Below are 23,827 nucleotides of genomic sequence, written 5' to 3'. Positions count from 1 at the left end.
TCAAGTAAAATGACTCAGAGGCATTAAAACTGACTGTAGTTGCAGAATGTGCTGACTTCCATGTGTGGTTAGTAACAATGCCATGGTCTCATCATCAAATATTGCTCTCTTCAGACGATTGAAACTGACTGAGTTGCGCTTGCCGTTTATCGCGATCATAAAAAAATTTTGGATATCTCTTCTGTAAGGACTAGAATAAGGTATATGAAGTCGGGTAGACACACCATCATTCTGAATAAATATGTGAGTTTGTGCGTTCATGTCCTGGTGAACACGAATGGTAAAATTCTTGGCACTAGGTGTAATGTTCAAGGGTTTCGACATGTACTCCCTCAAGTGAGATGTGTAGCTTGTTGGGTCTGGCATGTGGTGAGTAGTGGTTGGTGCAACCATCTGTCTAGGCAATGTCAATGATGTACCGTAAACCATTTCAACAGGTGTGAGTCCGATGTCCAGTTTGACAGTGGATCTGATACCGAGGAGCACAAAAGGAAGATATTCTATCCACTTATTAGGATCGGAATATGTTTTCAATGATGCTTTTAATTGCTGGTGAAAGTTTTCAACTATGCCATTTGCTACTGGGTGATAAGATGTAGTATGGATGTGTCTGTATCCCAACAGGCTTGAGAGCTCAGAAAAAAGATAAGAGTCCAATTGTCTACCTATCCAATGTGCAACAAATGTTTTGGCAACTGTTTCAACTGAAATATCAGTAATCGGGAAAGCTTCAGGCCATCTTGAAAATCTGTCGATGCAAGTGAGCAGACATGTAAAATCCTTTGAAGGTGGGAGTGGACCCATGATGTTGATATGAATATGTTTAAAACAAGCCTTATGAGCTGAGAATGTCGCAATAAGAGGGTTCTTAATGTGCCGATAAACCTTGGATTTCTGGCAAGGTATGCAATTCCATATCGAATCACATATATCTTTGTTGATGGCAATCCAAATGAAATGTAACATCCCCAAGTTTTATGTTCTGTGGATGCCTGAATGTGATAATCGATCCAATTTTGAAATTACTGTTTTTAAGAGGTATGTATGGACGTTCGTGTCCAGTTGAAGTATCACACCAAATTGATTCACTCGAAAAAGGTAAAGGAAATTGTTTGAACAATAAGTTGGCAGAGTATTGTATGTGAATTAATTCCTCATCATTCCGCTGGTCTGCTGTGATCTGATGCAAGTCGATATTATTGATGGCTTGAATGACATCGATGTGCATGTGCAATAATGTGTCAGCAACCGCATATTTGGTGCCTTTGGTATAATGAATGTCGGAAGTAAATAGTGAAATGTAACCCAAATGGTGAGCTTTTCTGGGCGAATGTCTACCAAGTTTAACAAATAAGGCCTGCGATAATGGTTTATGATCAGTAAATAAGGTGAAGTCAGAGCTTTCCAACATATATCAAAAATGTTTAAGCGTGGAATAGGCAGCAAGAAGTTCTCTGTTGAAGGTGCTGTATTTAGTTTCTGCATTTTGAAGTCTTCTAGAGAAGAAGAATAATGGTTGCCACATATTATCAACAAACTGTTGCAGGACATTTTTTTATTTTTGAGAAAAAGCATAATTCATGTTCATTCATGGTAATCTCTTCATTCTTCTTTTTTATTTCAAAGTAGATCAGTTAACAACTGGGCGATTTCGACACAGTAGGGTAAAAAACATCTATAAAAATTAGTAAACCTGAGGAATTATCAGAGTTTGCAAAGAGAAGTTGGAACAGGATAATCAATAATAGATTGCACTTTTTCTGGCAGGAGGTGGATGTCATCCTTATCGATAACATGGCCAAGAAAAGATAACACAGAAACTCCAAACTCACATTTTCTGGGGTTGATGATTACACCATACTCCAATAATTTGTGGAATAATTGCTTAAAATGTTCGTGTTCAAAGGAACTCTCCACTAGCAAATCATCGATGTAAGAGTAGACAGATAGTCTGCACATAACTGCATCTATGAATCACTAAAAAGATTGATCAGCATTTCTTAGCCCAAACGGCATTCTTAGAAATCCAGAGTCCAAATGGGGTGATAACGGCAGTTTTGGGAATATGCTCAGTGTCAACAGATTGTCTTCTTGGGCACCATGTGGAGTGGTGATGACCAATTACTGCTAAAAAAGATGTATGATGTCTAAATCTAACTTCTGCTTAGCGGCCTTTAGACAACCAGGTCTGAGTTTGGTGCACATTCACAAGCAGCCCTTTTATCTGGATATGGTGTGTGACGTTATGTTTGACCTTGCTGACGAGTTATATTAGTATAGTAAATTGGTCTCCATTGTATCACAAACTTAGTGGGAGTGTCAGCATTAAACAGGTGTTGATAATCACCACTGACAATTATGTAGGTAAAATCTTGTTAGTGGGTGAATTGTCCAATGTGCTGTCGACGTGATCGCTAATCTGTAGAAGGACTGTTTGTATGTAGCACTAATTTGCTGAAATTGAGGCTACCACTTTGTAGAGAGGACTGAGGTTGCATGTCTTAATTTACTGTAATCAGAGTCCAGTTTGTAGGGAGTCCATGTTTTGTTTGATTTTCGAATTTTGAGCGATTATTGGCATGAATTGCTACTTTGCTGAAACCAGGGTTGCTAGTTTGTAAGGAGGCCCGTGGTTGTGTGTTGTTGATTTACTGACATCAGTTTGTAGAGTGAACAAGTGGAGTTTTCCCGGAAAATACATTGTTACTTTTTTACTCATATCATGTTTAATGTTTGTGCAAAATTTAAAAAATTTTCAAGGCCTAGTTATTGAGAAAAGTGTGGACAGACGAACGGACGAACGGACGAACGGACGAATGTACAAGGGTGAATTTACAAGTTCACCATCCTTTTGTCGGAGGACCAAAAATGTATATTTCAAATTCGGACAAAACGAAAAAAAAAAAAAAAAGAAAAAAAAGAACGATAGGAAATAAATTCGTTTGCATTTGCTCGAAAATTTAAAAAAATATAAATTTAAAAACCAGATAACCGTAGCTACTGCCCAGACTATGCATCCCTGGCAAATTAACTTCAGTGCAAGCCATTAGAAGTAAGACAATGTCAAAAAAATGCTGTGTTATATTGAGCAATTGGATTCATATAATTTTGCAAGGTATAGAAATATTTATAGATCTTAAAAATATTCAATATATTTTTAAACAAGTGAAGCATGCATGGTCCCCCGTGAGTGTACAGTGAACGAGGCATTAAAAAAATTGACTAAGTTCAGCATTTGCCTGCCTTCCCCATTTAGCCCCAAAAGTCCCCAGGTAAAATCCTGTCGAAAATGAACAAACGGTGCAGTTTTAGGCCTTAACATATGTAAATTTGAGTTCTGCACCAAGCAAAAAAATAAATGTCCATCATTTGCCCCCTCCCCCATTTAACCCCAAAAAGTCCCCAAGGCCTTAACATATGTAAATTTGAGTTCAGCACCATGCAAAACTGCTAAATAGACATACACATAAAATTTTGGACAAATATGGTAAAATAGTCCCAAACATGGAGTATTTTCATTAGCCCTTAAAGAGCTCCTGGGGCACACTTAAGAGTTATCACGAAGTATAGACAAGCAAAATTATATAGCAATCAGTTTTATAAAACTTTCTGAAAAGTTTTATAAAAATCCAAGGCATCAATTTTCTTTTAATAAGCATAAAAGTGTCAATTTTAGCCATTTTAACCTGAAAGGCACCCCTGATGGGGGGAGGGGGCAATAGGAGTTTTCCCGGAAAATTCGTTCTGTTACTTTTTTACTCATATCATGCTTAATGTTTGTGCAAAATTTTAAAAATTCCAAGGCGTAGTTATTGAGAAAAGTGCAGACTGACAAACGAACTAGGGTGAATTTACAGGTTCACTCTCCTTTTGTCGGGAGACCAATGCATGTATTACAAATTTAAATTACTTGGTAGATCATTTTGACTAGGTCATTTTAGAAGTAGCTAACGAATTGCAAACGTTTCTACACCCCTGGTCTACAAGTAACTATGTGAGTTCGTGTAATCATGCCATCTTAAGTCCTTTTTTTTAACAAACCTCCAAGACAATAATAAAAAATCTAAAAAAGAAACAAACTTAAAAAAAAGTTAAAATTGAAAATCTATGCAAGTCAATAGATTAAATTTTCTTGCTTTTGGTAAAAGTTATTTGTTGTAAATTTGTTTTTTTTTCTTCTGCCCCTATTTTTCTTGTTAACTATACAACACTAGTATTGGGACGATTAATCGGAATCAGGAAAATCGAACCATTTTTGGGGTATTGGAATCAGTATTGGAATTGGAAAATTTATGTTGATTCTTTTAATTGATTTTTTTTTTTAGAATTTGAATGTTATTTTTTTTGTTTTTGAGTTTTTATTAAATTTACTTTCCCATTCTTTGTAATAATAACAAAATGATCAATATTTATTGATTTTAAACTGTCAGTTAAACTAAAATTTACAGATCAACCTCTACAAGTGTATTTTTATGTTTGTAAAAATATGTGGGAATTGAAATTCCCAGGTTAACTGGATTATCGCCCTATAATTCTGGTAACCAGAGAGTGACACAGCCACGTCACTTCCTGTTCTGTATATCTCTCCCTCTTTTCTGCTGAACCCTCAACAAGTTAACATTTGACGAAACAACAGTCTGGTTGGCATAGCCACCCAACCAACTCTCTTAACTAACTGCAAGTATTTACATAAATATACATGATAGTGAAAGAATGTAGATTTATTTACATAATATACATGATAGTGAAAGAATGTAGATTTATTTACATAAATATACATGCGAGGAAATGAATGTAGAGATAGTAAGAATAAGAGTTTGTTGAGAAAGGAGTAACGTTACTTGCGATTAGTCAGGAGAGTTAGTTGGGTGACCATGCCAACCGGAGTGTTGTTTCATCACATGTTAACTTTTTCAGGGTTTAGTGGAAAAGAGGGAGAGATATACAGAACAGGAAGTGACATGGCTGTGTCACTCTCTGGTTACCAGAATTAAAGGGCGGTAATCTAGTTAGCCTGAGAATTTCAATTCCCACAAATATATGCATGTATTGCATGGGTTTTCATGGTAAGCTGAAAATGAAAAACGAGAACAATAACTAAATATTTAGAGATTTTAAGAGAATTAAAATCGGTAATTTTATCGGAATCAAGAAAAATATTGGAATCATCTCATCACAAAGACACTTGACAGAAATTGAACTTGGTATCTCTTTTATGGCCTCTGTGAAGAATGAAGAATGATCCAAAAGCTTCTTTTTCGTTGGTTACTACACAAGGAATGTCTGACCTAAAATATACCAAACATTAATGCTATTGTTTTTTCCTTTACCTTTGCAAAACTCAATCACGTTCTGCAAAATCAAAAACAATTTTCATCTTGCTATCAAGGATAAAAATAGCCTACTATCATGTAGGTTAGCAAATAGTTGAAATCAATGAGGAGAACTTCATGCAGATCAGACAATCCTGAGGTACAATTTTTGTGAGTTCTATTCAAATATCTGAATCGCTTAACAAACAAATCAATTTGCTATTGGCGATGTGTTTGTAGTGGAAAAGGCATTTGTCAAAAGTAACAACAAAAACTGAGTCATCTACATTATATTTCTCTTAATCTATCTGTCCGTTGCACTTTTTATCAGAAACTACTTGTGTTATATATTAGGGCTCTACAGACAAAACCGGCCATGTTTGATAGTCTTTTAGGCCTACAGGCTAGATTTTTAATGCTTCCATGAAACTTTCCCAGTATTCATCTGTCACTCTGTCCATCGGAGGTGACAGTGGCTAAGTGGTTAATGACACGGACTAAAAACTTGGGTGTGCTAAGTTCGAATCCAGTTCATTCCACAGAAACACTTTCACTTAGGATGTTAGCAATCTTCACATGGTCCCTTTTTTTTTTTTTTTTTTTTTTTTTTTAAATTGCATTTTCACCCCAAACAAGGCATATTGCCACTTTGATGTAGGGGGCTACTATCAGGGACCAAGTTGCAGGGGAGCTATGTAGAGAGTTTAGTAGCAACATTATACTTGAACTTCTGCATGTCAGTACAGTTGGGGAAGCAGGAAACCGGAAGAGAATTCCAAAGTCTAGCAGTTCTGAGGAAGAAGCTATAAGAGTAAAAGGTTTCTTACACCTAGGGATCTCAACTGTATAGGGGTGGGACTTCGCTGCTTGACAGGTTTGTTAGGGGTATTTTCGTCGAGGGGGTACAAGGGCTTGTAGTTTGTCAGAGTGTCCATCATTAAAATACTTGTAAAACAGGCAGAAAGAGACAACATTTTATCGACGGGACAAGGGCTGAAGCTTAGATGACAGTTCAGGACCTATCAGGTTGGCAACTCTCTTTTGAACCCTGTCTATGAGTGAGAAACTAGTAGCAGATGCACCAGCCCAAATGTGACAGCAGTACTTCATACGTGGGTGAATGCTGGCTTTGTAGAGGTACAGGATACTTTCAGGCATAAGTAACTTTCTAGCACAGTAGAGAGAGCCCACCTTCTTTGCAGCAGCTTTGGCAATGATCTTGACGTATCTATTCCAACTCCTGTTTCCTGTGAAGGAGCTTGAACAAAGTACTTTCAGGTAATGTATCTTTAACCATTGCTATTGGTGGTTGGTAAGGTTTCATGTAATTATTAAAGGAACCTAGCTTTGTCTTGGCAGCGTTGAACGTTACCATCCATTTTTGACCCCGTTCCACTACAGATTGAAGGTCTTCCTCTAGGGTTTTGGCCATTACCTTAGGTATGTGCTCATTAGTTTTACTTACGTGCCCACTATAAAGTATGGTGTCATTGGGAAATATACCCCATCTCAGAGACAATTTTATCAGGTAAGTCATTTATGAATATTAGAAACAACAAAGGTCCAAGGATCAATACCTGAGGTACATCCGCATTTATATCAAATTTTTTGGACATCTTTTCATGAGAAGACCATCGTGCCATACCCTATCAAAAGCTTTAGATATATCTAAGTCTACTGCCCCCCCCCCTCCCCTGACTTATCTAGTGCTTGGTAAAAACGTTTGGAGATTACAGTTAGAATATCTGCAGTAGAACAGGCTTGCCTAAATCCATATTGGTGGTCAGACAGAAGTTCAGCAGCTGTAAGGTGGCCGACTAGGAGTCAAATATTTTGGTGAAAAGAGGTAGGAGGGTAATTGGGCGATAATTTAATGGGTCAGTTCTTTCGCCAGAGTTTTTGTAAACTGGTACCACAGAAGCAGTAGCAGCCAGGAAAGTAAGATTCATTAAGGCATTTCTTAAAGAGTTTAGAGAGAACTGGAGCAATTTCAGCAGAGCATATTTTAATAGCCCAGCCAGGATAAAATCAAGTCCTAATGCGTTTGAGGTGTTTAGGTTTTTTATGATATCATGTACTTGAGAAGGGGTGGTTTTCAGATCATCTAGTATGGTTTTTGCCTGCAGAGGAAAATCAGGGAGGGAATGACTTGCTGAGGCAAACTGATGTTAGCTTTCTCAGTTGCTGTGCAAACAACCTCATGATTGTTGGATAGTGGGGGTATTGTTGATTGCCCATTATTTACTACACTATTGGAAATTTTCCAAAAATCATGAGTTCCGAATTTCTGTGCTTCAATGCGTTTCCTGGTGGTTTCAGTATATTCACTCTTAGCTGTTGCTATTTCTTTTGACAATTACTTCTAGCGTCTATATACTTTGTCTGTTTGTACAGGACTTATGCTGGATAAATCTATGGTATGTGTGTTGCCTCTGAGCAATGGTAGCTGCACAAATAGAAGTAAACCATTGGGGAGAGTGGGGTTTGCTATAGAAGTTCCGTGTATGAACATATGCTTCAAATGCTGCTTTGAACCATTTAGTAGTCTCATTTGCGCACTATTCTGCTGGAAGAGGAAAGATATTTCCCTTTGGGGCGTCTCTGATGTGATCTCTAATGGCTTCCCAGTCAGCCTTATTCTAGTACCTTGTCGTTTTGAACAATGGCTCTTCAACTTTGGGTCTAGTTTAGAGTAATGTCTATCATTAAAATATAATATGATCAGCATTCCCGAGTGGGCAATGAGTATTTGTTCCACAATACTCAGGAACTGTTGTCAGAAATAGATCCAAAAGTGAGGCTTGCTGATCCTGGCGATCTGGGAGATGGGTTGAGAATGTTACTGTCTGTATCAAAAAATGGGATATAGCAAAGTTATGGATGACGCTACCAGCTGTCAGTGTAGTTAGAGAATCCAAGCCAATTTCTGTGATGGGCATTAAAGTCACCAAATACATGTATTTGGGCGCTAGTGTCAAGGGAGAGTGCTACATCTATGCTGCCAGAGACACGATTGATTATAGTATAGTCCTGGGTTTATGGAGAGCGATAAAGAAAATACAGGTAGCTAATGCTTTGTTGTAAAGTTAGTTTAAAGCACATGAAGGTCTGGTCACCTGATTCTAGTTTAGATTCCCTAGACATGGGGAAGTTGTTACGAATATAGACTCCATGTCTGTGCATGTGTCTGTCAGAGTTCTTATGACAAAGTGGAAGATAACCAGACATGTTAAAGACGTTAGATGGGATGGAGGAGTGCAAGTTAGTTTCACTTAGTGCTAAGATATCCGGGGAGTTTGCTAAGAGAAATGATTTTACATCATCTAAGTTAATTCTAAGTCCTCGGATATTTGTAAATGCAAGCCTCAAGGGAGGAGGCGAACTGTTTGAGTGTGTGTCTGGTTTGAATGTTTTTTTTTTTAGATTAAGCTGTGATTTCATTTTATTTCATAGTTTCAGATCTAGGGTGAGGTGCTAGGCAAAACGGATGTGCATAGCCACCATTATGCAACATGAGTAGACCATCAGCTGGCTTCTCATCCACAGGAATGTAGCCTCGGGAATGCTCACCAGAGATGAGGGTCCCTTTCCATGCACGACATGGCATTACAAACATCCTGGTATTATACAACTGATGATAGAGCAGCCACTCTAAGTGCTACCAAAGAGTTAGGGCTCCTGTACTGTCAGTCAGAAACAGCAACCGGCAACTGTCAAACCGATATCCTCAAACCTGTCCGACAGGAGTGGCCCAGTCCAATCGTGTTAGAATACATGGTAAACAGGCACCCTCAAGATGCCCAGGTATAAGGAAAGGGAATGATGCAAATGTGGGGAACGGCATTCATTGCTTTAGTCAGGAAATAAGGCTAAGCAATGGGTGTCTCTAATGAGTTCCTGCAGCTGCACCTCTGCTCCTGGCTAATAGGCAAAGAAGGAGTATGGAAGCCGGGCGATAGGCAGAACCCATCTACTCCTTAAGCCGTTTGCAAGCCAGTGATTTGATCAAATTACCAGCTCTAGGGAGGTTGTCGACAGGTAATGGGGAAATCAATGCTAACAATATAATTATCTGATTCATACGAAATAAATGAAATCTACCTATCTCATTAACATTTTATTTTCGAGTGTTTTTTATTCTTAATAAGCAATGAAAAAAAAAAAAAATGGAAACTGTTTGAACAACCTTTAGATTTTTGTCCTTGGTTAGTTAATACATTCTCTTGCCCGAAGCTCCCTCATAATGTTGGGAATTAAAAGTAAAATAAAAAAGAAAAAGAAACATAACAAAAAAAAAATAAAGAAGAAATAGAGTTAGTGAAAGGATAGTAGATGGGAGGTTGTTCACTGGGGTAAACAAAAGAATGTTGATTGTTGGTCAGGGTGTAGTAATGACAGTAAAACAAAGGACAGAACAATGGATGTAGATATATTTAGATTTGGTTTGCAGGCACTTTGTGAAGTGGCCATAGGTTTGCAACAGTCAATGTGTTTTTACAACATTGGGGTTAGCAAGCTGTCAAGCAGGGGACATGTGATCTCATGACAAGACCACCCAAGAGATATTCTCTTTGTTTGAAAACTAGTTCCTCATTGAATGGGAAAGTACTGCTGGGATTGGCCTTTGTGAGAAAAACAATATCTAGGGTTATCTGCAAATAGCTCCCATGAATGGAGATTATCCAGACGTTATCTTCTGTGGATGTTTCCACTGGTCAACCTCTGGGTAACCGAGCAGTGACCATTAACAAAAGGCCAGAATCAGGAGTGAAAGAATTCCAGGAGACAGGAAGGAGAAGCAGTCAGGAGGAGAAAGAGTGGGGATGAATGTTGGACAGAGGCAGTTGATTTTCCTGAGAACTGCCAGGCAGTTGAGTCAGTGTGCCTCTCCGGTAAGATAAGGGCCCTTGGGGGCTCATGGTTGATGGCTGTGTCAATGGAACTTGTGTGTTTCGATCTGATCAGGCAAAACTTATTCTGCCATTCAACCTTGGGAAGCGTGTATCATTTTTAATATCCCCCCAAAAAAACATTATTTATAAACTGAGCTTGTGATTTTTGTTTTGGAAGGAAAATTTCTCTGTTGCAAGGCTTACTAGATTGGACAACGACTGTGGACCGGCACAGCAAGTGGAGTGATCATGGCCTGTACAGGGAGATGCCACGCAAAATGACCTCTTCTGCTTTAACAGAGGACAAAACCAACTTTAAAATCTAAAGGTGGAATACTCTCTTCTCTACAACCTATTTCTCATACAGGAGAGGTTGTTATTAGTCTTTCTGCACTCTATCGTTATTTACATGGTAGATACTTGACAGACCACCAATCTATGGTCTCATCCACTGTAAAACAATCACAACAAAAACTAGTCTAACTATGACCACTTAAAATCATTTTCCTTTCTTCCTCTGCACACCAAACACTAAATGGAATTTCCATGAGCAAAGTTTCTTTCCAAGAGCTTCCCATCACACAATACCATGGGGCTGTTTCTCAGTTGACTACAATATGGTTGCTTTAAAGTCCAATGCTAACAAATTTTCATTGAGCCATCTTAAATAATCAAAGTCTCCCAAGTCCCAACCATTGTTACCAATCTTCCAGTCAAACTCATTAGTGTTTTTATCCTTGAGTGACTTTGATCCTTGATAAGTGGTGTGGTGTTAATATATTAAAACTACAAATCAATGTTTAGTAATCGTAAAGATTGTATACACAGTGGAAAACTTAGTTTCAAAATGTTGCAAGGTTTCTGGTTAAATAAAATTAATAAGAACAAGACGTGATTAAGTAAAAATATTTCTTTATTCAGATAAAAAGAGTTCCTGAAAAATGTATTCATTTATCGCAGAGAGAGAGAAGATAAAGGAAATGTTTGCAGTGCTAGAAACAACATGTCATGAGCAAGGAGACTGAGGGATACAGAGTATCTGTTGGAGACAAATGGAAGAGCGGTGACTGTTGGAAATAAAGGAAAGAGAGGCAACTGTTGAAGACAGAGAAGAAAGTAAGCAAGTGTAGAAAGACAGAAGGGAGAGAGAGATAAATGTTGGAGACAAAAAGAAGAGAGGTAAGTGCTGAAGACGGGGGATGGGAAGGTAAGTGCTAGAGACAAAGAGAAGGCAAGTAACTGTTGGAAGTGGAGAGCAAAGAAATAACTGTTGGAGACGGAGGAAAGGAAGATAACTCTTGACGACCAGAAGAAGGGAGGTAACTATCGTAGACGGACGTTTGGGGTTGGGGCGAAGAAGAGACTAAATGATGGAAACTAGACGAAAGAAAGAACGATGAAAGGAATAAAAGCAAAGCATCCAGATTTTGTTCACAGCGTTATATAAATGGAAGAGGCATCATAAGAATGAACAAGACAATGAGGAAAGTGAGAACACTCTAAAATACCGAGTCCCCTTGATCATAACAACTAACACGTACTTCAATATTTTTTTTGTTTTGTTTCATGTGTACCAACCAACTGAGGTTGATTTAATAAAGAGAAATTGAAAATGAAAACACAGCACGTTATGCGTGTGTATGTTCCAATGTGTTTGAGTTGTGTGCTGCAAGAAACTGTCGATTTCTGTGTCCTGTATGGTGTGTAGGTGGCAGAAGAAGCCCATTTTCTTTTTTTAATATCTCTGAAAAGAAAGAATGAAAGTAAAAGTATATAAAAACAAGAACATGCCAATCACGAAACTTCATACCTCCACCTGACAACATAAGTCTTATCCGGGCCTTACTCTATGATTCACCATTTCTTTTTAGCTCCAAATAAGGTATAATGCCACTTTGACGTAAGGGGCTACTAATCAAGATCATGTATATGGGGGACTATGTGGGGAGTTGAGCAGTGAGATGTCTGTTTGAATTACATTTAAACTTCGGCATGTTAACACAGACAGGGAAGCAAGAAAAAGGGAGGGAATTCCAAAGTCTAGCAGTCTGATGGAAGAAACTATTTAGAGCAGAAGGCTTTCCGACATCTAGAAACCTAAACAGTGAAGGGGTGGGACTTTGCTGCTTGTCAGTTTAGTCATGTGTATGTAGGTGGTACAAGTTCATCAGAACATATTCCACTAAAATGCTTATAAAACAGACACAAGAATGCAATATTGTGACGATGGGACAGAGGTTGAAGTGTCGCAGATACGTCTTAAATCTGAGACTCTTTTTTTTCTTACCCTGTCTAAGAGTGTGAGACTAATCGTAGATGCACCAGCCTAGATGTGACAACAATTCTCCAGGCATGGGTGAATTGTTGCTTTGTAAAGATAAAGAATATTCTCTAGTGTGAGTAATTTTCTAGCATGATAGAGGGAACCCACCTTCTTTGCAGCAGCCTTGGCAGTGTCTTCAATGCATGTTTGAATTTGCGTTCCTTGTGAATACTAAGCCGAGGAATTTGAACATTGAGCTCTCAGATAGAATGTTATTAGCCATGGCAATCGGTGGCTGAGAAGGTTTCTTCTTATTGTATGAAGTATTCTTGAAGTCAAACCATGGAAATGATAACTCAAAAATTATTTATATGATCAGGCTAAAATTTTACACGGTGGTTGCAGTTTGTATTTACTTGTCTCCCCATGAGGGCAGAATTAGACACAAGGTCGGATTTTAATGTGAGGGGGTAAAATTTAACTTTTCAAGAAGAGGCAGTAGATTAGAATGAAAATTAACATTGCCTTTGTCTGGAAGGATTTCTCTTTCACTAGCCAAGAACAGAAAAGATGAAGTGTTGGATACTACTGTTTGCTTTTTGCCAAAGGTCCAAGAACTGTTGGTCATTGCTTTGAAAGAACATAAGACCCATACATCAAGTTCTTTATATCTCCAAATATTTATTCATGGAGTTTAGTTGTTTTGTAAGGAAAAATTGTTGTTTTTGATTTTAACTTTTCAGAACATGATTGAGTTTTGCAAAGAGAAAGTAAAAAAAAAAAAAATAACATCAATGCTTGGTGCATTTTAGGTCAGAAGGCCAGTGTCTTCAGACAACTTGATCTGGTAGTGTAATGCTGTTGCTTAAACAGAACAAGAGTGTCTCACCAGTGCAGCTAGTTCCAGGATATATATATAAAGTGGATGTATATGTGTGTTTAGCTGAATAATGAATTGAACGCACTGACTAAGCGAAAATGAGAAATAATTAATTCTTTTAGTTAAGATTGATTTCTGAGTGAAGGGAAAATTCTGCTTTAAGATTTCGATTGATGGCAAAAGAAATTGTAAACCCAAGAGAGCTTGACCTTAACTAATTGCTCGGGATATGAAATCGTATCTATTCTTGGAAAAGCCTAAATCAGGTTAGTCGGTCTAATATAAACAATTGACCAATCATTTTTCATTGAGAATTAATAAGTTAATTGGTAGATGCAAGGGAAATCGCACTCCTAACCGACCATACTCTGACTATAAATTATACCACACTGTTGTTTTTCATCAGTTCACCAGTGAATTCAGTTGAGTTCGGTCTGAGAATTCAGGAGACGAGCTCAATTTAGAGTTTGGTCTGGCAGAGTAGATCATCTCCAAAGATGTACAGATGAAGAATCTTTAAAATATGTAGAGATTCATGAAAACTCTTTAGAAAAATAGTAACTCAGAATCCCCAGGATGAGGATTGTCATACTAACTTGAAACAGCAAAGATCTTTCCAAGATATCATAAAAAAATCGTTAGAAAGTTTTGTTGTAATATAAACCCTGGAAAAGTGAAGTAAAAAATCCTAAATTAAAACCTGATTTAATAATAATGCATAGGAGTGAACAACCTCCATAAGAAAAAGAGAAAGGGGGAAAAACATGAAGGAGAGAAATTAACAGCATCGTCACTAAACGTGTTGAGTTAATATGTTAGTACCATTCTTCTGTTTCACTTTTCCTTTTTTTTTTATTAATTATTTTTTTTTATTGTTTTTGTTTCTCACCTGATTGTGAACTGTCGGCATTGTTTTTTAAATATACATGTCTGAAAACATAAAAACACTGACTTGTATCATCCTGGTTGAATGTGTTGCTGTTGACACCGAGTATTGCTTTTGTTTTGCTTTGTTTCCTCTCTCTCTGCCATCATGTTGAGAATAACAACACATCGATACGTTTGGCAAGGACCATCCATGAATAATGACACATTAACCTGTTTGGTAAGGACCTCCCAGCCCTCAATCCATTGAATGAAGTTCTATGAATCACAGTATGTACAGCAATTATCACATTCATAGTCCATAGAGTCACAAGAATGCTAGAACTTTTCCCCTTTTGTAATGGGGCTAACTCCATGGATGGCAATAACTCCCGTTAATATCAATCCCATACAACATTACAGGTAACACTAGGTGTCAAATATAGAAAAAAAAACCTACAATAAAGAAAACAAAGGTCACGACTAAAAGTTGTGACCTTCGACTATTTTGTGATCTTGACCTAGCTACCCAAAAGCTAAATATATTTTGACTACATTTGGTGACAATTGGTCAAGTGATGTGAATGTTATGTCATACACAAACAAACAAATGCAACTGAAAACATAGCCTTGGCAGAGATAAAAAGAAGGGAAAAGAGGAGAGGATGGGTAGGTTTAAATGGTTTTAAAGAATATGGATAGATTCTTATCAGGCTATAAGAGGCTCAACATATGAGGGTGGAGCATAACATAAAATGAAATTTAAGGCAAAATAAATATACATATTTATGAATTTATTTGTCAATTCAATAAGGAAAAACATATAGAAAGAGGTATCTTAAATTTCATATAACTAAAATTACAAAGATATTATCTTTATATATGTTATATATATATCGTGCATTATGACTAACGAGATAATAGAAAGCTCAATATATAGGGTGTTCCAAAAGTTTTGGGCAAATTTTGACATTGAATATTTCGAGAACTATACTGTACTGGATCTGAAAAGAAATAAAAAAATCAATAGATTTACGAAAAAGCTTGATTCAATTTAGCTTTAAAATGGCACCACTTTCATCTTACTACCATTCATATTTAAGCAGATACGAAGACTTGAAATGTGCTCAAGACTTTTGGAACACCCTGTATAATAGAGCAATTTAAATTAATCATCTAACTAATATACCTTATCGAACAAGGAAAAAAAGAAAAAGTAGTCAAAATTGTAAAACTCAAAAATTGAAACTCCTATTTTCCCCCTCCTCTCATTATCCCCTCTCTTTTCTCTTTACCATATTCTCTCCCCATCCCCCTCCCTATATTCACATATCTCCACCCAAGCCTACCTGAATCTGCTACCACCACACACACAATACAACTTAATATATTTTAACCTTCAAAACTGAAATATTGTCATTACCCACCTTTCCCCTATATTATCTTCTACCCAACCCCCCTCCTTTTTCTTTTCCTCTTTTTTTTTTATTTCTTTCCCCCACCTCCCCGTATTCCTCCTAAAAACAATTCTTCCTAATACTAACGAACCATTTCTGTAAGGTCTGACGAGGCTGTTATATTGTAAACACGGTGCAACATCCGAAACATATGTAACCAAACAGATAAAACGGTAATAAAAAAAATAAAACATATATATATATATATATATATATATATATATATATATTGCCAGGACACTATATATAAAATGTAGGCAAATTTGAAAATATTTTATTGGTCTGAAAATATAGGTTCTTTTTTACCAATTGTTATCAAATTTTAACCATGCAATAGTATTATAATCTTCAAAAAGCCTGAAAATTTTCATGTAGTTTTTGTCTCCGAGAACCAAAGATTGATTTGGCTATGAGTATATATATATATATATATATATATATATATATATATATATATATATATATATATATATATAAATATATATATATATATCTTTCCCCTAAAACCTCTGACCTTGATGGAGGGGAGACAAAAACTAGCTGGTATGGATTCAAATGACCTGAAATAACAGCAAGAGGAGACTTGATTCCAAATATTTCTCGTATGTTATATCTCCCCTCTTTGGTTTTCATGCATAAAGTAAATTCTACAGTATATAGGGATTATTCGATACTGTAGATATTCATAATCGAACCCTATTTCCAAAAGAGGGGATATATAATATATGAGAAATATTTGGAATCAAGTCTCCCCTTGCTGTTATTTCAAATCATTTGAAACCACAGCAGCAAGTTTTAGTCTCCCTTCCATCAAGGCCAGAGGTTTTGAGTGTGTGTGTGTGTGTGTGTGTGTGTGTGTCACTGTATCAGAGCACTTCCAACAAAATACCATCATCTTGTTTCCCTTAAAATCTATTTCGAACTAACTATATTTAGTTAATGTTAAATTGATAACTTGGTGTCTTCATAAGAAAATTTTTCTTTTTGCCTTCATCTCAACTAAAATCCTGGCACCAATATTTGGTAAACCCCTTACACAAGAAAAGTAAACAGTCCAACAAAGAAAGTAAGTATATATAAAATATATAAACGAGAAAGAGTATAGTCAGTCAGTATATTAATGTAGTCATTCGAAAAATGGTTCACATCATTTCTTTTTCATTTTTGGGAAAGGGTTGATTTAGCTTAAGATGTTCATCTCTTCTTTTCTTTTATATTAATAAAATAAAGTCGATTTTTCCTGTGCCACTACAGTCTCAATAGCCGAACACTTTCTAAACAAATCTTAATGGATACCAGACAACATTTCTATTGTATCCTGTCCAAGAGAAGGATCTGACTGTATTAAATATTCGTTCAATGATATCTTACAAATTAATTTTCTTGAGAAAACCTTCATGCCAGACCTAGCTTCACTTGCCTTATTCAGTACATGGTATATGCGTTCAAAGGTGACAGTTAAGAGGTCTGAAATAGGATGTGCTTGCCTAAATACATATTGTTAGTCAGAAAAAAGTTTTGCATTCTCGAGGTAGCAGACTATCGCTAGATTGGTTAATGAGTTAAAGATTTTTACAAAAAGTGGGAGAAGACTTATGCAACGATACTTTAGCAGGTCAGTTTTTTTTTTCATCAATTAGAAAAATATCCAATAAAGTAAAGTGAATTTCTTTCCTGTCCAAGTTAACACCATATCAGTACACACAAGCAGATTAACATGAACGCAATCACACTGAATCGTTTAAGATTGAACATAAAATTTCTTGAGTTAATCTATTTTCCTGAGCAATGCTAGGATACAGATCTGCTAGTTTACAATAATCACAAAAGCATCATAGAAAAAAGGGGGGGGGAGGGTAAAAAAGAAAGTTAAATCATCTTACATTTTCTTGCAAAATGGATGTTAAGCCAAATATGATGATGATGATGATGATCCTCTATCACTGTCATCATCATACTGAAAGATAAAACAAAAGATTTGAATAAGCAATTGCTTCTCTTGGCGTTGGGGGGGGGGTAATACCTGCAATCGAGCAGGTTAACAAATAACTATTACCAACTTCATGCAAACCAAACAATCCTTAGGCAGGATCTTTGCAAACTGTATGCAGAAGTCTAGCTCACTTCACAAACAAACAAACTGAAATAAAACGGTATTTTGTGAATTGATAAAACATAAATATGAAGAAATAAATTGGATGAAAACGTCATCATCATACCAAGAGATAAAACAAAAAAACATTTGAATAGAGCAAACATATAAAAAAATTTATTGTTCAGATTATAGGAATGCAAATAGGTCACGACAATGTAAAGTTGAAATCAGTTTCCAAGCTTTTCTTATCTTCAGTATTGATTAATTTTATTTATGTTCCTTTTACAAACAACAAGTTACTAATATGGCATGCGACTTGGGTTAACACTTTTGTGCTTTCATTATTAATGGAATCAGCAAGAAACTCTGGACATACAGCTAACCAGCAGATGGGTTAGGGTTAGATTAGGATTAGGCTACCCGGCAAAAGGGCTCTGGTGAAAATCTATGAGGAATTGACATCAGAATATATACATTCTCTTTATCTCTTTCTCTTTCTTTTTATTTCTTTTCCCTCTGCCTCTCTACATTCTGGCCTTTAATTATAGTCAGCCTTTCCTTTCCCTGCTTAAAATCAGTCAGATTTATCGATTTTTGCTGATGAGGTCCTTCAAGCAAATATATCAATAATCGTTAATATAAAATTTAAATATGGAGGCCTGTACTTTAATTTTTTCTTCTTTTTTTTAATTACATTTTCACCCCAAACAAGGCACATTGCCACTTTGATGTAGGGGGCTACTATCAGGGGCATAAGCTACAGGGGTACTATGTAGGGAGTTGGGCAGCAAGATGTCAGTTCACGTTACACTTGAACTTCTGCATCTCAGTACAATTGGGGAAGAAGGGACCCAGAAAAGAATTCCAAAGTCTAGCAGTTCTGGGGAATAAACTACTGGAGTAGAAAGCTCTCTTACATCTAGGGATCTCTACTGTGTAGGGGTGGGATTTAGCTGCTTGTCGGGGGTATTTACGTCGAGGGGATACAAGTGCTTGCAGTTCATCGGAGCATTCACCATTAGAATACTTGGTATTAGTCATATGAGTATTTTTCATTCTTCTAATGTTTAGAATGAAGAAGCAGGAAGCGATTTGAAATGTCTTTGCAGTCAATTCTCTTTTTCCTACGTTGTACCACATTTATGTTTTGTTTAGATAATACAATATGAATAAATTAAGAAGAAATAAAAAATAAAATCAATATATTTGTATAAATATATTATACAAGCATGGTGCAAGGTAGGATCTATCATTTATGTTTTTAATCTGTTAGTTGCAGGAGGCAAAGGAAACAATAACGGTTGTGCGAAAATAAGCACACTTGTATATATTGTAACTCAGTGAGAGTACTTAATGCAAAAAAAAAGTGAAATCGTTTACTACCTTCTGAATGGGAATACATACTTATTTTTGATAGAAATCGCTTCAGACAAGGCATGAAGCCACTTGATGTAAGGAGCTAAAAAAATATTACTTCAAGGTAAAAAATTTGCTAACAATAAGTTTTTAGATGGAATAGATTCTGACCCAGAAAACAGCAATTCTTCCCTCTTTGCCAAAAACATTGAATTTGAGAACTAAAGAATAAAATAATGAGAGTTACAAAGCCATCGAAAGTAAACTCAAGGTCTGATTTCTACTCTCTTGAGAGAGGCATTTTGTTCAGATTAAACGTAACAATTTTTAAAGGCCAATGAAATGTCTGGAACACACTTTAGGAAATACTGTAAGTGTTGAGTTCAAAAGATTCGTCAAAAAAGTGTTCGGTTTTTGAAACTGGCAAGCAAAGATGTGTCTGGTGAGAAACCACAAATCAATGGAGTGAAAGTGGCCATGTTGCTTCTGCAATGTTCCTTTGTGTATTCTGGGTTAAACCTTCCTTGACTTTGTATGCAACTACTGAATCTTGCTGTTTTCGGTTTCAAAGGTAGTACCTGCAATCCTGTAGATTAATGAACAGCTGTTACTAAGAGAGAGAGAGAGAGAGAGAGAGAGAGAGAGAAAAGAGAGAGAAAGAAAAGAGAGAGAGAAAGAGATTTTTGTCTTGTTTTCCTTATTAATTAGTTTTGTCTTTTTACTGATTAAATATTGGTCTTCTTGTCAGTTAGTTTTGTCTCTTTTTGTCGATTAGTTTAATTTCAGTGATTTTAAAATAATGATAAGAATTAAATGAGGAACTGATAACAAATAGAAGCAATAAAAGTTAACAATGTTTATGCTTTGAGTTTTCATTTGTAAGAACTGTCATCAAAGCTTCAACCTCTGTCCCATCAATGAAATGTTGCATCCCTCTGCCTGTTCTACAAGTATTCTAATGGTGAATGCTCTGAAAAACTACAAGCACTTGTACCCCCTTGACATAAATACTCCCGACAAACCCGACAAGCAGCAAAATCCCACCCCTACACAGTAGAGATCCCTTGATGTAAGAAAGCCTTCTACTGTAATTGTACCTTCCCCAGAACTGCTAGACTTTGGAACTCCCTTCCACGTTCCTGCTCCCACAACTGTACTGACATGAAGAAGTTCAAGTGTAATATGAACAGACATCTTGCTGCTCAACTCTCTACATAGTATCCCTGCAAATTATGCCCCCAATAGTAGCCCCTACTTTGAGGTGAAAATGGAATAAAAAAAATTTTTTTAAATACTGCAAAACTATTTTTCAATCGAGGAAACCAATTCACCTGTTGGATAACACATACGTGTTAGCTTTCAGTTCTATATAACGTGAGACCATCAATGAAAATGCAATTTTCTTCAGCAGTGAACAACTGTAGTTTTCTCCCTTGTTGACTCAAGTAAATAATCCATCATGCCTCTATATGATACATATGCATGGCTCGCCTTCTTTAAATGAACTTGCTTGTTCTTCAAATAGCTTGCTTTTATATAACCCAGCATCATCAAATTAGGATATGAATGGTAAGAATTCACGTTCTTTTCATGTGACCATTGAGCATAAAATTAGCTGCACATCATTATTTTGTTTTTTTATTCTTAAATAACCAGACTTTGCAAAGTGTGCAGACACATAACCATAATAAGAAACGTCATGCATAACCATTTGTTGAAATTCACAGATTTTCACCTGTGGCACCCACAAAGAAGATTGATAAATTATACAATCGACAAAACAGTCTGACACAAAGAAGGTAGGCTCTTTCTAACGGGTTAGAAAACTTCTTGCACCTGCTAGTATCCTATGTCTCTACAAAGCTATCATGTTTTTAAAATTCCATACAGATTTCAGAGTTCAACAGGATGCACCGGAAGTAGGTCAGAATTTCAAATGGAACCCTGTATTTAATCCATACTTTTGCTCCACCATTTAAATGATCGGGTAGAAGACTTAAGTAATTTGCACTTGTATTCATTACCCACACTGAAGATTGAACCAAAAAGTGTCAACATTGAAATTTATCAAGTACTTTATCCGTTATGCCACAGAGTCCTTGCGAGCAATTATACACAAATTTTCATAGCCTTAAATCTATTCTTGTTTTTAGATGTACAATCTTACTACTTATCATTCTAGACCACTACTTATTCCTATACATATATATATACACCCTTTGTTTGTTTTTACATAAGCAGGAATATGTTGCTACACAGTCATGAGCATGTTTCGGTCAGTTAGTTACCAGTAACTAGAGACCTCTTCAGGCGATACAGCTTATACAGAAGCAAAGTTTGCAATGAAAATATCAGGTCTTCCTTATCACAAGGAATTAATATCAGTCGGTTCCGTCAAATGTTGTGGAAAATCAGATTTGGTTGTATGCAAATAAGATCTAACAGGGATGCATCCGAATGAATGGGAAAGAGTGGGTGGGGGGGTTAATGATTGAGACAGAGGTAATGGAAGATTAGAAAGAAAGGTATTTGCATGCATGTGTGCTGTCTTCTCTAAATCTTAAACATACTAGTGTGTATAGGTTCAAACAGTAGGGGAATATGGATCTGACATATCTATGCTAAAAGGGGTTTCAGATTTAATTGGTGTTATTCAGTTATAAAAATGCTTCTAATTTGGCTAGAATTTTTATGTGGTAAGAAAATGACTTATATTTCCCTTTTGTATATCCTCGCCCCACCACTATCATCCCAACACACATCAGTGAAGAGGTTAAGAGATAAGGGAGAAAAAGAAAAGACGCAAAGGAGAAAGGAAGAAAAGAAAAAAAGAAAGAAAGGAAAGAGGAAGAATGAAAAGGGGAAACCATAAATGATTTATTGGTGGTGATTCAAAGCCATGTCTTTCTCCTTCCTATTCCTCCCCCATCCTTGTCCACTCCATATATATTTCTGCGAAAATAAAATTATTTCCTTATAATATATACCAATCCTTATTTAAGAAGCTCAATATAATTACAGAGCAATATAATGAATGAATGATAAAAATCTATATTCCAAAGTTCATGATGTTGACCATCTTACAATTTATTCCTTTAATTCAATTGACATTTACAATTCTTGACAGTATCTGTTTCATAGCACACGATCAATCACTTAATTATTATATCAATCAGGGATCAATCAGGATTCAAAATGGTGTAATGTAAACATACTATAAGGTATTTACAGCTTCTCTTCCAATTTTCGGATTTTAATCATGTCAAAACGCGCTTTATTTCCTTTTGATGGATTGATTGTTGCTATTTCTTCTGAGTTAAGGGCAAAATAGATTCACTGATTGATATAATAATTAAGTGATTGGTTTTGTGCTATTAAACAGGTACTGTCAAGAATTGTAAATGTCAACTGAATTAAAGGAATAAATTGTAAGATGGGCAACATCATGCACTTTGGGATATAGACTTTTGTCATTCATTCATTATATATATATATATATATATATATATATATATATATATATATATATATATATATATATATATATAAAATGTTCCTTAATATTATTTATAATTAATGTTTGTCATATTGTATTAAATTCTATACTAGGTCTGTTTAGTAGTTGATCGTCACTCAGAATATGCCCTGCTTCTTTGAATCACCGTTCTTCTCTGTCTCTAATTTTTACTTTGTTCCATAAGGATAGCTGATTTTCCTTTTTCCTCCATATATGGTCAGTGATACCAAACTTTTCAATATCTCCATCCATGTATTACGGATTTCCAGTGTTCTTCTAACCTTACTTTTAGTGGGTAACATGTCACACCTGTGCAGATTACATATTTTCATGGAATTGCATACACATAATTCTCAGTCATATTTTTTCCCGTACTCAAAAGCAAGATGATAATCCAAATAATCTAAATTTTCAATCCTCATCTGAAAGATTGCAAAGCATTAGAATTTTAACGTTCCATCAATAGCTATACATTTGACCAATATAAATTCATAATGAGATTCATACCTCATCGTCAGAATCTAATGCTTCACCAGTAAAGTACAAAACGGCTCGAGGTATAATACGCTCCCGTATAAAGTCTCCAACTTCAAAGTCTTCAGCTAAAATATCTTCGGTATCCTCATCCTATAAGTAAAGCAATATTTTAAATCATATAAAAACAATTTGTAAAAAATAATAAACAATTAAAAAAACAATTTGTAAAAAATAATAAACAATTAAAAAAACAATTTGTAAAAAATAATAAACAATTAAAAACAATTTGTAAAAAATAATAAACAATTAAAAAACAATTTGTAAAAAATAATAAAATCTATAAAAAAAAAAACAATTTGCAAAAAATAATAAACAATTAAAAAACAATTTGTAAAAAATAATAAACAATTAAAAAACAATTTGTAAAAAATAATAAACAATTAAAAAACAATTTGTAAAAAATAATAAACAATTAAAAAACAATTTGTAAAAAATACTAAACAATTAAAAAACAATTTGTCAAAAATAATAAAATCTATAAAAAAAACAATTTGCAAAAAATAATAAACAATTAAAAAACAATTTGTAAAAAATAATAAAATCTATAAAAAAACAATTTTTCAAAAATAATAAAATCTATAAAAAAAAACAATTTGTCAAAAATAATAAACAATTAAAAAATAATTTGTAAAAAATAATAAAATCTATAAAAAA

The 23,827-nt window shown here is 35.4% G+C and overlaps 2 protein-coding genes across 8 annotated transcripts in view; both read right to left on the bottom strand.

The window, feature by feature from the left end:
* On the bottom strand, positions 1-804 carry LOC145292717 (uncharacterized). Its single transcript, XM_080138753.1, has one exon. It carries the CDS (start codon positions 802-804, stop codon positions 1-3), a length of 804 nt encoding a protein of 267 aa, XP_079994879.1.
* A 10,295-nt stretch (positions 805-11,099) lies between these two features.
* LOC145292949 (nucleosome assembly protein 1-like 1) overlaps positions 11,100-23,827 on the bottom strand; it is a 140,334-nt gene continuing 127,606 nt past the window's right edge. For all 7 annotated transcript variants that reach the window (XM_080139143.1, XM_080139144.1, XM_080139149.1 and 4 more), the window contains exons 11-13: positions 23,144-23,263; positions 17,552-17,625; positions 11,100-11,948 (exon numbers count right to left, since the gene is read on the bottom strand). In XM_080139143.1, the coding sequence (XP_079995269.1) occupies positions 17,572-17,625; positions 23,144-23,263 (174 nt within the window). In that variant the 3' untranslated portion in view covers positions 11,100-11,948; positions 17,552-17,571. The remainder of the gene's footprint in view (positions 11,949-17,551; positions 17,626-23,143; positions 23,264-23,827) is intronic.

Source organism: Euprymna scolopes, chromosome 14 (genome assembly GCF_053919585.1).
Source record: "Euprymna scolopes isolate OS-2025 chromosome 14, ASM5391958v1, whole genome shotgun sequence".
Lineage (NCBI taxonomy): Eukaryota > Metazoa > Mollusca > Cephalopoda > Sepiida > Sepiolidae > Euprymna > Euprymna scolopes.
The sequence above is the reverse complement of the archived record's forward strand: the minus strand, read 5'-3'. Positions and strand labels throughout refer to the sequence as shown.